Source organism: Palaemon carinicauda, chromosome 32, assembly GCF_036898095.1.
Source record: "Palaemon carinicauda isolate YSFRI2023 chromosome 32, ASM3689809v2, whole genome shotgun sequence".
Classification (NCBI taxonomy): Eukaryota; Metazoa; Arthropoda; class Malacostraca; order Decapoda; family Palaemonidae; genus Palaemon; species Palaemon carinicauda.
The window spans coordinates 16,680,830-16,694,716 of record NC_090756.1 but is presented as its reverse complement, the minus strand read 5'-3'; the positions used below and the strand labels follow the sequence as shown (position 1 = coordinate 16,694,716).

General features: G+C 43.0%; 1 protein-coding gene across 3 annotated transcripts in view; it reads left to right on the top strand.

Annotated features, from left to right (window-relative positions):
- Nucleotides 1-13,887, top strand: part of LOC137625288 (transcription initiation factor TFIID subunit 4-like) — a 56,754-nt gene that overhangs the window by 19,887 nt on the left and 22,980 nt on the right. For 2 of the 3 annotated variants that reach the window (XM_068356096.1, XM_068356095.1), the window contains exon 3: nucleotides 2,262-2,348. The exons of the other annotated variant lie outside the window; for it this stretch is intronic. In XM_068356096.1, coding sequence (XP_068212197.1) covers nucleotides 2,262-2,348 — 87 coding nt within the window. The remainder of the gene's footprint in view (nucleotides 1-2,261; nucleotides 2,349-13,887) is intronic. 3 annotated transcript variants of the gene reach the window in all.

The window sequence follows — 13,887 nt, the reverse complement described above, 5'->3', positions numbered from 1 at the left end:
TTGATTAATGCAATCTTATAAGAATCAAAGTCTCTGAAAAAGTGCATATGTAACTATAGTTAATTTTTTTTAGTGAGGCATATTTCCACCGACTCGCAGGGGTGCCTTTTTAACTCGGAAAATTTTTCCGATCCGTGATTGGTTGAACATGTTAATTCTAACCAATCAGCGATCAGGAAACTTTTCCGAGCTAAAAGGGCACAGCTGCGAGTCGGTGCAAATGCGCCTCTTTAAAATAAATTGAGTATAACTACTCCTACGGGTGTAACATGGGTTTAGAACTATACCCATTACATTGAGGGAAGTATGATGATACTCCTTTATTAACCTGTGATTAAAACGTTGACAGAAATCCAGGGTGGTTCCGCTTAGCTAATCAGTAGCAATTGACACAAGTCTGTCTGTGTTTCTTTAGCATTGAAGTATAGAGATGATGAAGATATTTCAGAGAAAAGAAGTCTACCAAGCATTTACTTTTAGAGAACAATTAATTTACTTGAAGCTGTGATAATTTCACATTTACAAATTCTCTCAAAAGATGAATAGATTTTAGTACTGTAAACATACATATCTTGTGATTTTGTGCCATCACAGTTAAGTACAGGAGCTCGTAATTAGACTGGATTGATCAAATCTCTTACATGATTAGAGAATTTGGGTTATTTAGCATACGACAAATTCATCCCCCAAAATCATTTGATGTTTTTGCTGCTGTGCTCATTACAACTAGGGATATCCCATTTGGACTCCACTAAACCAGAGTAAGAGCTTTAGTAACGTAATATGAATTTATGAATAAAAAATCTTTTTCTGGGCTCGACCTTTGTCGCTTCGTGAAATGCTCCTCTAGTACCATTTCTTAGGCATAGTTATTGCTGAATATACCAGAGAAAAAGAGATGCAGCAATAACTATGCCTTAGAAGTGGTGCTAGAGGAGCATTTTACGGGGCGACCCAGGCTCCTCGCCCAGGAATAGATTTTTCCTGTCAAAATCCCTTTTTTATGTTTTTAAGGTTTAAGTTGATGGTGGTGTATCATCTTTGATCATGTTAGCCTCGACCAATGAGCGTGTATCGGCATAATATATTCAGCGTCTCCGTGCAGTTGTATGCTAGAAGATAGATTGGTAACCTCTGATCAGCCAATACACAAGCGAGTTAATAGTGGGGCCTTTTCATTGACTACTACTTAAGTGTTAAGGGTCTAAGTTCTCTTGATAAGTGGCCAAGTTGAACTTGTGCGTAAGAGTGTCTGTTGAAAAAGTCATTGATCAAAAGTTTGGTTTCTGGTCCTTCTCATGTTTACCAATAGTGGATTATACAAAGCAAGTTTAGTTTTGAAACCTGTTTTTCAGTACTAGCAATGTATTTCTGAAAATTTTATCCAAATCTATTAAAAAAAAATGGTTGCTCGTTATTTTAAAAGAGGACCAAGACTTGTAAGAGAGTGGCACTTGGAGTGGGATGCCCTGCATGAAAAGATGTAAATTATGGTACTTTGTATAAACTTGATATATTATTTTCACTTTAGTTCACTCTCATTGTAGGAGTTTATGTTGCATTTAGTCTAAGTTTAGTTGAAATCCAGGAAGGTATATGCAAGTTGTTGCTTTTCTTGTAAGTATTTATGATAACTGAAATTATACTGATATGGCTCCTACCTGGCTGGTTATTTGAGTGTGTAAATCTTAACAGTTTGTTGAGAGAAGCAAGGCTCGCTGAATGTGCGTTGAACTGTGGTACCCAAAGGTTAGTATTTTTATGAAAACTTAGAGACAGAATTTAGTTTTAATAAGTAAAGCTGTTTTATTTAATTTAGTTTTGTGTTAATGCTTTGGTTGTTCTCTAGGATAGAAAAATTTGATGATAATTTTTTTTTTTTGTATTTTGTGTATAACAATTTTTTCCTTAGAAATGGAAATGTATGTATATTGCTATGTTGTGCAAATCTTAATGGTGTTACTCTTGCTTATGAATTCAATCCAGCTATTAAGCACCCTGATGTTGTTGTAATGGTAATGACCCCCTGTCAATCCTGATGGAGCGTACATTAATTTTAAGTAATGATAATCTTAATTTAAAAGGAAAAGAAATAAGCTTTTTTACTCTTCCATTTTATATATATTTATATACTAGATTTTATTTTAAGCAGGATTAATGGGTGTTGTTTACATGGTGCTTGCCTCACCCTATGGCTCAACATCTTTTGTGAGTGGTGTGTTTCCTATGCTTGATAGTGTTTCTTGTGTTGCATCATCCAGGGTGGCACGGTCGCTGTGAGGTCAGTCATGGTGTCGTCAACGGCCGCACCGCGTCCCAACACCATCATCCTCCAGTCTCAAGCCAGTGTATGTCCCCCTCGTGACTTCCACCTTCCCAAAGCCCTCAGTTGCATGACTGCTTTATTTGATTTGGCTTCTCTCTTAGTTTTATACTCCATTGGGTCTCTGGTTAACAGTATGATTGCTGCCTCGTCTCTCTTCTCTAAATGTATGTAGGACGTGAGCAGCATCTCTCTCGTTGGACCTTATATAATGCATGGTAGTGACTGCGGAAAATTTTCCGTTGTCGAAGTAGAGAAATAGTAGCTGATGGAACCTTGTAGTTTTAGTTAATTTTAAGGTTTGCTGTGGATGTAATTGTAATTCAGTCCCTGAGTATTGCCTGCGTCACAGGGTTGAGTATCTACAGCCTACTTTGCTTTGACGTGGTTACTTGTACGACCTCTTGATGTCATCTTGAGTAATTGATATTTGCCTACAATGATATGCACTGCTTTCTCCATCTATATTTACAAGACACTTTTATGCACGTTTGTTTCACTGTTTTCTTGAGATTGCAAGTACAAACACGTGATGTTTGTGAGGGTTTACGTCAAAGACTAAAATGAATTTGAACTTTATAATTTGGTAGTTAACTATGGATAACTTTCATTCTCGGTTATGGTTATCAACAGCATTTCTTACTGTAATAAGAGTGTGTAATAGCTTGAATTTTGTCTCTGTTTCATCATTTTCTTTAGGTTACTTTCCCTCTTGTCAAGCATTGTCATGCAAGTAAGTTTAATCATGATTTCTTTTGTAATCCAGATTAACATCTCCTTAGTGTAGGTCCTAGTATTGATTAACCTTTGACATGAAGACAGTAGATCATTTGAATTGGATACTTTATTGCATTGGATAGTACCAGAAATCATGTTGAACTTCAAGGAACTTTGATTACTTTTTATGATTTTCTTTGTATTTGTATAGTAATGTTGATCAATGCAAGAACTAATGTTTAGAACCTAAATATTGTGATTGGATTCTTATATTTTATGGGGTACTCCTTAAAAGACGTAAGTAAATTGTATAATTTTAGATTCTGCATCATTCAGTTAACTAGAATCCGTTATTTTTAGGTTGTATTGATTTTGATCTTTCATTGCAGCAATACTCTATATAATGGATACATACTTTGAAGAGAATTATGTTGTCTTGAGTATCCATTCCTTGAGATTAATTACAGATTTCTTAATGAAGTAAAAATAAAATTAGATTAATTTAACTTTGGGAAAAAAAGAATAGCTGCAAAAATCTATTCCTAAAACCCTTTTTTTTTATGTGTAACCTGTTCTGTTAAGAAAAGTTTTATCATTTGAGGTAGGTGGTCTTGTGATTGTTATTCTCTTCGCAGATTTGAGAAGGAAATTATTTGTATTTTCTGCATAGCGGACAAAACATAACATGCATATCATTAATTAGTCTGTTGGTGGGATAAAAAGTAGTTCCTATACATATATAAACGTTTCGTCCTTTGAAAATAGGAAAGGTCTTTAGCGAGCTGGAATCGCCGTAATTTGTTAACGAAGTAGTTAACAACAGGTAGTGGGCACGAGTCAGTAGACCCACCCACTTACCTGTTAAGGACTTCACTTTTGTCTTAGCCGCAACGAGTACAGACTTCCTGTATCGACCTATTCAATTTGTATTAATCTTTTTCTCTTACAGAGTGAACGGTTGATTGTCTGCTTTGAATATGGATTTGGAACAAGAACTTTGTAATAGGGGGATGGTGGATGCTGTCGCCGGTTTATGGCTAGACCAACCATGGATCCACACTCCTGGTGCATCTTGTGGGGGATGTTATTGCTAGCAGTCATCTCATTTGTGAGTGCAGATCACTACCTCCTGTTCAGTGGCAGGCTTTTTATTTGAAGCATTGACTGGCACCTCAAGGGTGGAACCTTATCTGGAATTGGCAAGGTCAGAACTTTCTCCTTTGGCCCTGAACCAAGCCAACAATCAGAACTACAGATTTGAGAAATCTCACTTCCAATTGGTCCAAAAAGATCTGCGCCCCCCCCCCCCTCCCCCCTTAAAATTTACAGGTTTTATGCTTCAGAGTTATCTGCCTCATCACCTTTGCAGGTTGACTCATCAGTCCTCTCTGGCAGGGGTCTCAGCTTCAGAGTCCACAGCCATGGCCACTTCCTAACCAGTATCATGACTTGACTAGTCAGTTCTTGTGACATACTACACCAGGTAGACGAAGCTATCAATCCCTGACTATTTGGAGGAGTACAGAGCCCTTGAGAAGTATTGGGGAAGAAAAGTAGGGGAGTTGCACAGTCTCCCTTGTGTAATAACCCATGTTGAGAGTTGGAAGGAGGCATCCTTTAGTTTTGTGCCCGAGGTCATTACTGAGATTTTCTCTATCCCTCTCTGCACTTAGCGTCTGGTGGTAATCAAGAGGCGATGCTTTTGTGAAGATGACTCGACATCTCAGGCCAGAAGCACCGGCAGATTCAAGATAGTAGAGTTGAAGAACTTGACTGCTGGAGGGTTGAGGTATCAGCCCAGACAAGAGTTCATGAAGGCTGGGGTATAGCTCCCATTTTGGCCTTCAAGAAGAATCTTGCAGTCAGTCAGTGGTGGAGCCAGGAGTTTGGAAGCACCAAAATACCTTCACTGCCTTATTTTTAAATATTTAACTTAGCCGGTGAATATATATAGCTGCAACTCTGTTGCTCGACAGACAAAAAACTGTAAAAAACTCGCCAGCGATCGCTATACAGGTTGTGGGTGTGCCCATCAGCGCCAACTGTCGGCCAGATACCATACTCAATGTAAACAAAGACTCAATTTCTTCTCTGTCGACGTGTCGACAAGACGTACTTTACTCGCTGTTGAAACCTGGAGTTTTTCCCATCATATTTGGTTAAGTACTTTATTTTGGTTTTGAGCTTTCGCTGTGCAGGGTTTTTCTTCAAATAAATCCTTGAACTCTTTTTTTGTATCGGATTCATTGTTGATGACTTAGATCGTTTTTTTGGAATTTTCCCTTGACCAATTCAAAATGGCTGACCTTTAACAAGTTCCCAAGTTTAGAAAATGCAATGCTAGGGACTGTTCTAGGCGTCTTCCAAAGGCTTCTCTCGACCCTCACACTGTTTGTTCCAATTGTCGGGGTAAAACCTGTCAATTGGAAGATCGGTGTGAGGAATGCGTGGGCCTTTCGGAATTCGATTTTATCGAATTTGAGAAGTACACACGCAGGCTAGAGAGAGATAGATTAAGGAGAAGTTCTTCTAGGTCGATAGATTTTTCCTCTCCTCATGCCCCTCAACCTATTCCTTCCCCTGTAGTGGTTGTTCCTAACCCCCCTCCTAGCACTCAGGAACCATCGATGGCTGACATGATGCGTGCTATCCATGCCTTGGGGGAGAGAGTTGAGTCCCTTGCAAGTGACCGCAATCAACTCATGGCGGATGTTAAGGAGCTAAAGTGCCAAAGTGCCGCGGGAAGTGATAAAGTGCCTAGTGAAAGTGTTGTGAACAGTGTTGCGCTTGAGGGTTCGTCTGTTCGTGCCTGTCGTCCTCCTAGTCCGGGACCTCTTGCAAGCTCCCAAGCCCAGGGGAGAAGCAATGTCGTAGGACGCATGGGTTCGAGAGGCCTTGATCAGCGAACAGGCGTATCTCCCCAAGATCGCCCCTACCTACGTAAGACGAGAGAGCCCGTTTTTACCTCGTCGTCCGAAGGTGTTTCTCGTAAGAAACTTTGGACCAAGGTCTCACGACCTTTAAAACGTAAGTCGGTCCCTTCAGGACAAGTCCAACGTCCCGGTTGTAGCCACTGGGTCAGTTCGGACTCGTTGCCGTCATCTGATGACTGCTCACCGCCTAAGAGAGGCAAAGCGGTACCGCCTCAGTCGCTAACCCCGTCTGTTGCCGCACCTGCTCCCGTAGACCCTAAATGGGCTTTGCTGCAAGACATGTAGTCCAAGCTTGCGTCCTTGATGGAGGACTTTAATTCGGAGAAGGTTGGTGCTGAACCTTCTGGCCAACAACCTTCCAAGCGGTCTGTTGTGCGTCCTGTTGACGCTGAGGTTACCTTCTCGCGTCTACCAGTTGAGGTGGTTCCTCCTCCCTTGCGACCCAGTGTGGGTTACCAGCCGCACGTTGACGTTAGGCGACGCACGGAGGTGGTTGTTGACGTTCAGGACGTTCAGCAACCATCAGAGGTGACTTGTTTTGACGCGGTGCGTCAACCTCCGCAACCCGGTATGGTGTTGACTGCACAACCCCAGACGGTGTAGACAGTCTCGGGTGGACGCTGTGCGTCCTCGCGCACCCATGGTTGTTGACAGTTCACAGACTGTGCAGCAGTTCCATGACGTTGCGTCCGGCTCCGTCACGCATGCACCAGTGCGACCGGACTCAGCGAGCCAGACGTTGCCCACTCCGTTGCCGTTTCCTCATCAGTTTTCGGATGAGGAACTATCAGATGAGGACGTTGCTGAACCACAAGACGATCAACCTTCAGAACTGGACGAGCCTAAGGCAACTCAACCATCATTGGACTTTAGAAAAGTCATGGCTGTATTCAAGGAGTTGTTTCCGGACCACTTTGTTTCTGTGGCTCCTCGTTCTCCTCCGTCAGAGTTTGTATTAGGAGTGCCTGCTACCGCACCTGCCTTTACGAAACTCGTTCTCTCACGCTCATCCAAGAGAGCTTTGCGGCTGTTGGGAGACTGGTTAGAGTCTAAGAAGAGGTTAGGGAAGACAGCATTTGCCTTTCCCCCATCTAAACCCTCTTCTAGATCGAGCGTCTGGTATGCCACGGGAGAAGTTCTCGGCTTGGGAGTTCCTGCCTCTGCCCAGGGCGACTTCTCAAGTCTTGTAGACTCTCCCCGCCGCCTTGCCATGAGACGCTCGAAGGTTTGTTGGTCACCATCGGACCTGGACCACCTTCTTAAAGGGATATATAGGGCTTTCGAAGTCTTTAACTTTTTAGACTGGTGCTTAGGAGCCCTGAGCAGGAAAATCTCTTCGGTAGATAAGGATATTTCCTTGCTCATTATGTCCTGCATGGACAAGGCCGTCCGTGATGGGTCCAATGAGCTAGCTGCCTCATTCACGTCCGGAGTCCTGAAGAAGCGAGAGTCTCTCTGTTCTTTCCTGTCTGCTGGAGTTACGCCATGCCAGAGATCTGAACTTCTCTTTGCTCCCCTTTCCAAGTGCCTGTTTCCTGAAGTCTTGGCAAAGGAAATTGCCGCATCGTTAGTTCAGAAGGACACCCATGATCTAGTTGCGTCCTCGGCTCGCAAAGCTCCCCCTTTGCCTACATTCTCTGCTAGACCGAGAATAGACACTCCAGCGTCTCGCTTTATTCCGCCCTTTCGTGGCAGAGCCTCCAGCAGAGGAGGTGCTCGTGCCGAAGGGAAACGAGGGAAGAGGAAAGGACCCAAGTCCTCCAAGGGCAGAGTCTGACTGCCCGCAACTTCAGACAGCAGTGGGAGCCAGACTCAAGAACTTCTGGCAAGCCTGGGAGAAGAGAGGCGCAGATCAACAATCTGTGAAGTTACTCAGAGAGGGGTACAAAATCCCTTTTGTACGCAAACCCCCTCTAGCGACGTCCCCCATCGATCTCTCTCCCAGGTACAGAGAGGAAGAAAAGAGACAAGCCCTGAAACTGGAAGTGTCTCTTTTGCTAGAGAAGGGAGCGGTGGTCAAAGTCTCGGACCTTCGATCACCGGGATTTTACAACCGTCTCTTCTTAGTTGCAAAGAAGACAGGAGGTTGGAGACCGGTGCTAGACGTCAGTGCTCTGAATGTCTTTGTCACAAAGATGAAGTTCTCCATGGAGACCACAAAGTCAGTCTTAGCAGCGGTCAGGAAGGAAGACTGGATGGTCTCGCTAGACCTAAGGGACGCCTACTTCCATATCCCCATTCACTCAGACTCCCAACCTTTTCTGAGATTCGTCTTCGAAGATGTGGTTTACCAGTTTCGGGCCCTGTGCTTTGGCCTAAGCACAGCTCCTCTCGTGTTTACGAGGCTGATGAGGAATGTAGCCAAATTCCTCCACTTATCGGACATCCGAGCCTCCCTTTATTTGGACGACTGGCTTCTCAGAGCCTCTTCCAGTCGTCGCTGTCTGAAGGATCTAAAGTGGACTCTAGATCTGACCAAGGAATTGGGACTCCTAGTCAATTTGGAAAAGTCGCAGCTGGTCCCATCCCAAACTATTCTGTATTTAGGGATGGAGATTCACAGTCTAGCTTTTCGGGCTTTTCCGTCGGCCCCCAGAATAGATCAAGCCCTGCTATCCATCCAGAAGATGCTGAGGAAGGAACGCTGCTCAGTCAGGCTGATGATGAGTCTGGTAGGGACGCTGTCATCCCTGGAACAATTTGTATCACTAGGAAGACTACACCTCCGTCCTCTTCAATTCCATCTGGCTTTTCACTGGAAAAAGGACAAGACGCTAGAAGCGGTCTCGATCCCGATTTCCGGAAAGATAAAGTCTTGTCTGACTTGGTGGAAGGACAATATCAACCTAAGAGAGGGTCTTCCCCTGGCTGTTCAGACTCCCAACCACGTTCTCTTCTCGGACGCATCGGACTTGGGCTGGGGCGCGACACTGGACGGTCGGGAATGCTCAGGTCTGTGGAACTCGAGTCAAAGGAGCATGCATATCAACTGCAAGGAGCTGTTGGCAGTTCATTTGGCCTTGAAAAGCTTCGAGTATCTCCTTCGAGGCAAAGTGGTGGAAGTAAACTCGGACAACACCACGGCCTTGGCGTACATCTCCAAACAAGGAGGTACCCACTCACTGACGTTGTACGAGATCGCAAGGGACCTGCTCATCTGGTCAAAAGGTCAAGACATCTCCCTAGTAACGAGGTTCATCCAAGGCAACTTGAACGTCATAGCAGATTGTCTCAGTCGGAAAGGGCAAGTAATTCCAACCGAATGGACCCTCCACAAGGATGTGTGCAAGAGACTTTGGGCCACTTGGGGTCAACCAACCATAGATCTCTTTGCAACCTCGCTGACCAAGAGGCTTCCAATCTATTGCTCCCCAGTCCCGGACCCAGCAGCAATACATATAGATGCCTTCCTCCTAGATTGGTCACATCTGGATCTCTACGCATTCCCACCGTTCAAGATTGTCAACAAGGTACTGCAGAAGTTCGCCTCTCACGAAGGGACAAGGTTGACGTTAGTTGCTCCCCTCTGGCCCGCGAGAGAATGGTTCACCGAGGTACTTCGATGGTTAGTAGACGTTCCCAGAAGTCTTCCTCTAAGAGTAGACCTTCTACGTCAGCCACACGTAAAGAAGGTACACCAAAGCCTCCACGCTCTTCGTCTGACTGCCTTCAGACTATCGAAAGACTCTCGAGAGCTAGAGGCTTTTCGAAGGAGGCAGCCAGTGCGATTGCTAGAGCAAGGAGAGCGTCTACCATTAGAGTCTACCAATCGAAGTGGGAAGTCTTCCGAGACTGGTGCAAGTCAGTTTCTGTATCCTCGACCAGTACCTCTGTAGCTCAAATAGCTGATTTTCTCTTATACCTGAGAAAAGGACGATCCCTTTCAGCTCCCACTATCAAGGGCTACAGAAGCATGTTGGCATCGGTCTTCCGGCATAGAGGCTTAGATCTTTCCAACAATAAAGATCTGCAAGACCTCCTTAAGTCTTTTGAGACCACCAAGGAGCGTCGTTTGGCTACCCCTGGATGGAATTTAGACGTGGTACTAAGATTCCTCATGTCAGACAGGTTTGAGCCGTTACAATCAGCCTCCCTGAAAGATCTCACTCTTAAGACACTTTTCCTGGTATGCTTAGCCTCGGCTAAAAGAGTCAGTGAGATTCATGCCTTCAGCAAGAACATTGGATTTTCGTCGGAAAAAGCTACTTGTTCGCTGCAACTTGGTTTTCTAGCCAAAAATGAGCTGCCTTCTCGGCCTTGGCCTAAATCTTTCGATATTCCCAGCTTATCGGAGATCGTAGGCAATGAACTAGAAAGAGTCTTATGCCCTGTTAGAGCTCTTAAGTTCTATTTAAAGCGTACTAAACCTTTACGAGGCCAATCTGAAGCTTTATGGTGTTCAGTTAAGAAACCATCCTTGCCTATGTCAAAGAATGCTTTGTCATACTTTATCAGATTGTTATTACGAGAAGCTCATTCACATCTGAGTGAGGAAGACCGAGCTTTGCTTAAAGTGAAGACGCACGAAGTTAGAGCTGTAGCAGCTTCCGTGGCCTTTAAGCAAAATAGATCTCTGCAAAGTCCATGTCCAGTCTCTTTACGAGAACTGCTACACACTGTGACCATTCGTAGCAGCGAGTGCAATAGTGGGTGAGGGATCAACCACTACAATTCCCTAATTCCATATCCTTTTAATCTGTCTCTTGAAATGTTTTTAATGTTGTTTTTATGGGTTGTCCGGAAGGCTAAGAAGCCTTTCGCATCCTGGTTGATTTGGCGGGTGGTCAAAGTCATTTCTTGAGAGCGCCCAGATTAGGGGTTTGATGAGGTCCTGTTGTATGGGTTGCAGCCCTTGATACTTCAGCTCCTAGGGGTCTGTCAGCATCCTAAGAGGATCGCGAGGCTCCGTAAGGAAGACGTACTTATAAGGCAGAGTAATCGTCTAAGTCGACTTCCTTACCAGGTACCTATTTATTTTGTTTTTGTTATATTGATAACTTCTAAAATGAAATAAAAACTCTTAGCTCATAAGATGTAAACATATTTAACTGGTCTCTACCCACCACCCTGGGTGTGAATCAGCTATATATATTCACCGGCCAAGTTAAATATTTAAAAATGATATTTTAATTATAAAATAAATTTTTGAATATACTTACCCGGTGAATATATAAATTAAACGACCCTCCCTTCCTCCCCAATAGAGACGCAGTGGGATGAGAAGAAATTGAGTCTTTGTTTACATTGAGTATGGTATCTGGCCGACAGTTGGCGCTGATGGGCACACCCGCAACCTGTATAGCGATCGCTGGCGAGTTTTTTACAGTTTTTTGTCTGTCGAGCAACAGAGTTGCAGCTATATATATTCACCGGGTAAGTATATTCAAAAATTTATTTTATAATTAAAATATCATATTTATGGAATACTCGCAAGTCCTGTGACACTTAAATTTTGGCCCTTAGGTGGCTGCTCAAATTGTTGTGTAGTCAGCCCAGTTCTTACACTGGAAAAAAAGGATCTTGTCTATGGTAATATGTCAGTCTGAGTCTGGATAAAAGGTATAGAATGACTGGCTCTTCTTTTCTTCCCCTCCTATGGGAATGAAGTAATTTTACCCGTTAAATACTGGATCAGACATTGATACTGGTAAGCATCACGTATGAACACCATTCTTATTAGACTAGATCTATAAGTAGTAGGTATGGGAGGATTGTAAAATGAACGCCAAAGCTATCTCCTTTTCTTTTTTGGAGAGAAAGATTTCTTCATTGACCTAGCACTAAGTAGAGGCCAAAGCTCTGTCAGTCTACTCATCCCTTTTATTGGCAGATAGGGGTTCCTGGAGTCATCTCCCTTGCTCCGGTAAAAGAACAGGGAGACTGGAATTTTCCAGGGAAGAAATAGAACCGACCAGTTTTGTTTTACGGATACGTCCTACTCGCCAATTAGGCTGTCTCCTTATTCTGAAGGATGAATAAAAATGTCAGTAAGGCAGAGCAATCTATTGCACTAAATGAGTCTTTCTTCCTTATTTTTTTTATGAATAAAAGGCATACAATGTAAATTATTTATTGAGCTGCAGTCATTTTTGTCAGCTTAATTACTAGGTCAACCATAATGTCATATAACCCTGTTTAGGGTGTTACTGTTTCACCATAGAGAGTTGCTGTTAGTAAGGTCCATTGCTTCTTTGGCCACCATTTTTTAAAAATATTTTATTGTTAATTTTTTAGTTTCTGCTTCGTAGCTTAACCAAAACAGTTATTGGCTTGCTTAGCAAGATTCTAAGAGAAACCATAAACTGATCAGACAGTGGAACTCAAGACAACCAAAGATAGATAAAAATTAGTGGTTTTCATAATATACGCAGTCATAGGTATGCAGTTAGTTTTAAAAGTCTTGCCCTCTCCATCTTAAGGCTCAATACAACATGATATTGTGGAAATTTTATTCCAGCTGTGACCAAATTGTGGAATGATGTTCCTAATCTGGTGGCTGAATCAGTGAAACTTATTGCAAATGCTTTCATGTTGGACAGCTTAACAGATTCTTTTCATAGTTTATATGTGACAGATCTATTTTAACATTGTTACTGATCTTTGAATATTTTTCATACTGTAGTTTATTTCCTGTCCCTACTGTTATTCTTACTCTGCTGGAGCCTTCTGTTAGTAGCATCCTGATTTTCCTACTAGTCATAGCTTGGCTAGTAATAATAGTAACTGCTCTTGTTGGTAAGGTGGCCTAGCCTGGACCTGCTTTGCCATCACCTAAGTGGCAGAAGAGGTATATATATGACATATTTGCTTTATCAATTGTATGATATATTATCTCAAGTCGAGCAAAAAAAATGTGGGGAAGCCTTCTGTCTCATTGTGTGTGCTGCTAGTCTCCTCCCTCCAGTAGATATTTGTGATGATATCTTGTCACATGGGAAAAACACGTTAGAGTGGTTCTCCTCGTGGGTAGTTGGGGCTAAGATCTACAGCTGACAAGATTTTGGTTTGGCTGCTGCTAGAGCCTGACAATGGTGCACAACTAGTGATTAGAATTAGGCAGAGAATTGAAGTCTGGCAAAACGTCTAAAGGATCATGAGGCAGACTGGCTGTCCAGATGGAACATCAGAATTACAGTACCACTTTACCTGCTACTAGCATTAACAGCAATTTGGTTATTTTCGTGGAAAGAAGAGACTAGAAAAAATGAATCAAACAAATTTGCATTAGCCCTTTGGCAATGGGTTCTGCTTAATAAAAAGTGTATCCACTGGTGGATAGCCAGTCACATATCATGCTGGAGTGAGTTGCTTACTAGTTTGCCGCCAGCACTTTCAAGGAATTGAAGCCTCTACATGCCAGATTCGTCTGCATCAACAACTCTTCAGTTTGATCCGTTAGTGTGTGTGCTGGCAGGAGGTTTTCCTTAGAAGTGATTCAGATCAAAAAGTATTTCCTTCTCTGCCTCTAAATTGTCATCCACTTCTGCCATGTCTACCCCCCAAACAGTCAGGGCTTGACTCTTTGGAGAAGTGCAAGAGGCTAATGCTGTCTCTGGGGAAAAAGGCAGGAAGACTTTGACACATAAGGCAGCAAATCAGTGGGTAAACTGGGTTTTGAAGAGGAGGAAAGCTTTGGTGTCCGTTTTATCAAAACAAGTTAGTCAAGAGGTAGCACTACGCCTTGAAATACTTCAGTGCGTGATCCACGTCACTTGCCTGGGAGTCACAAGTAGTTTGTGTTGCCAACCGAGCTCTCATAAAGAGCAAAAGAATATTTTGTCTGTGGTAATGTGTTCAGTGTCAGTCTGGAGTAAAAGTTGAATAACTTGCTTCTGTTGCCTATTTTCTTTTCCTCACTTGAGGAGGAACTATTTGTATTGTTACAAGTTGGATTTGTTATTGATGCTGGTAAGT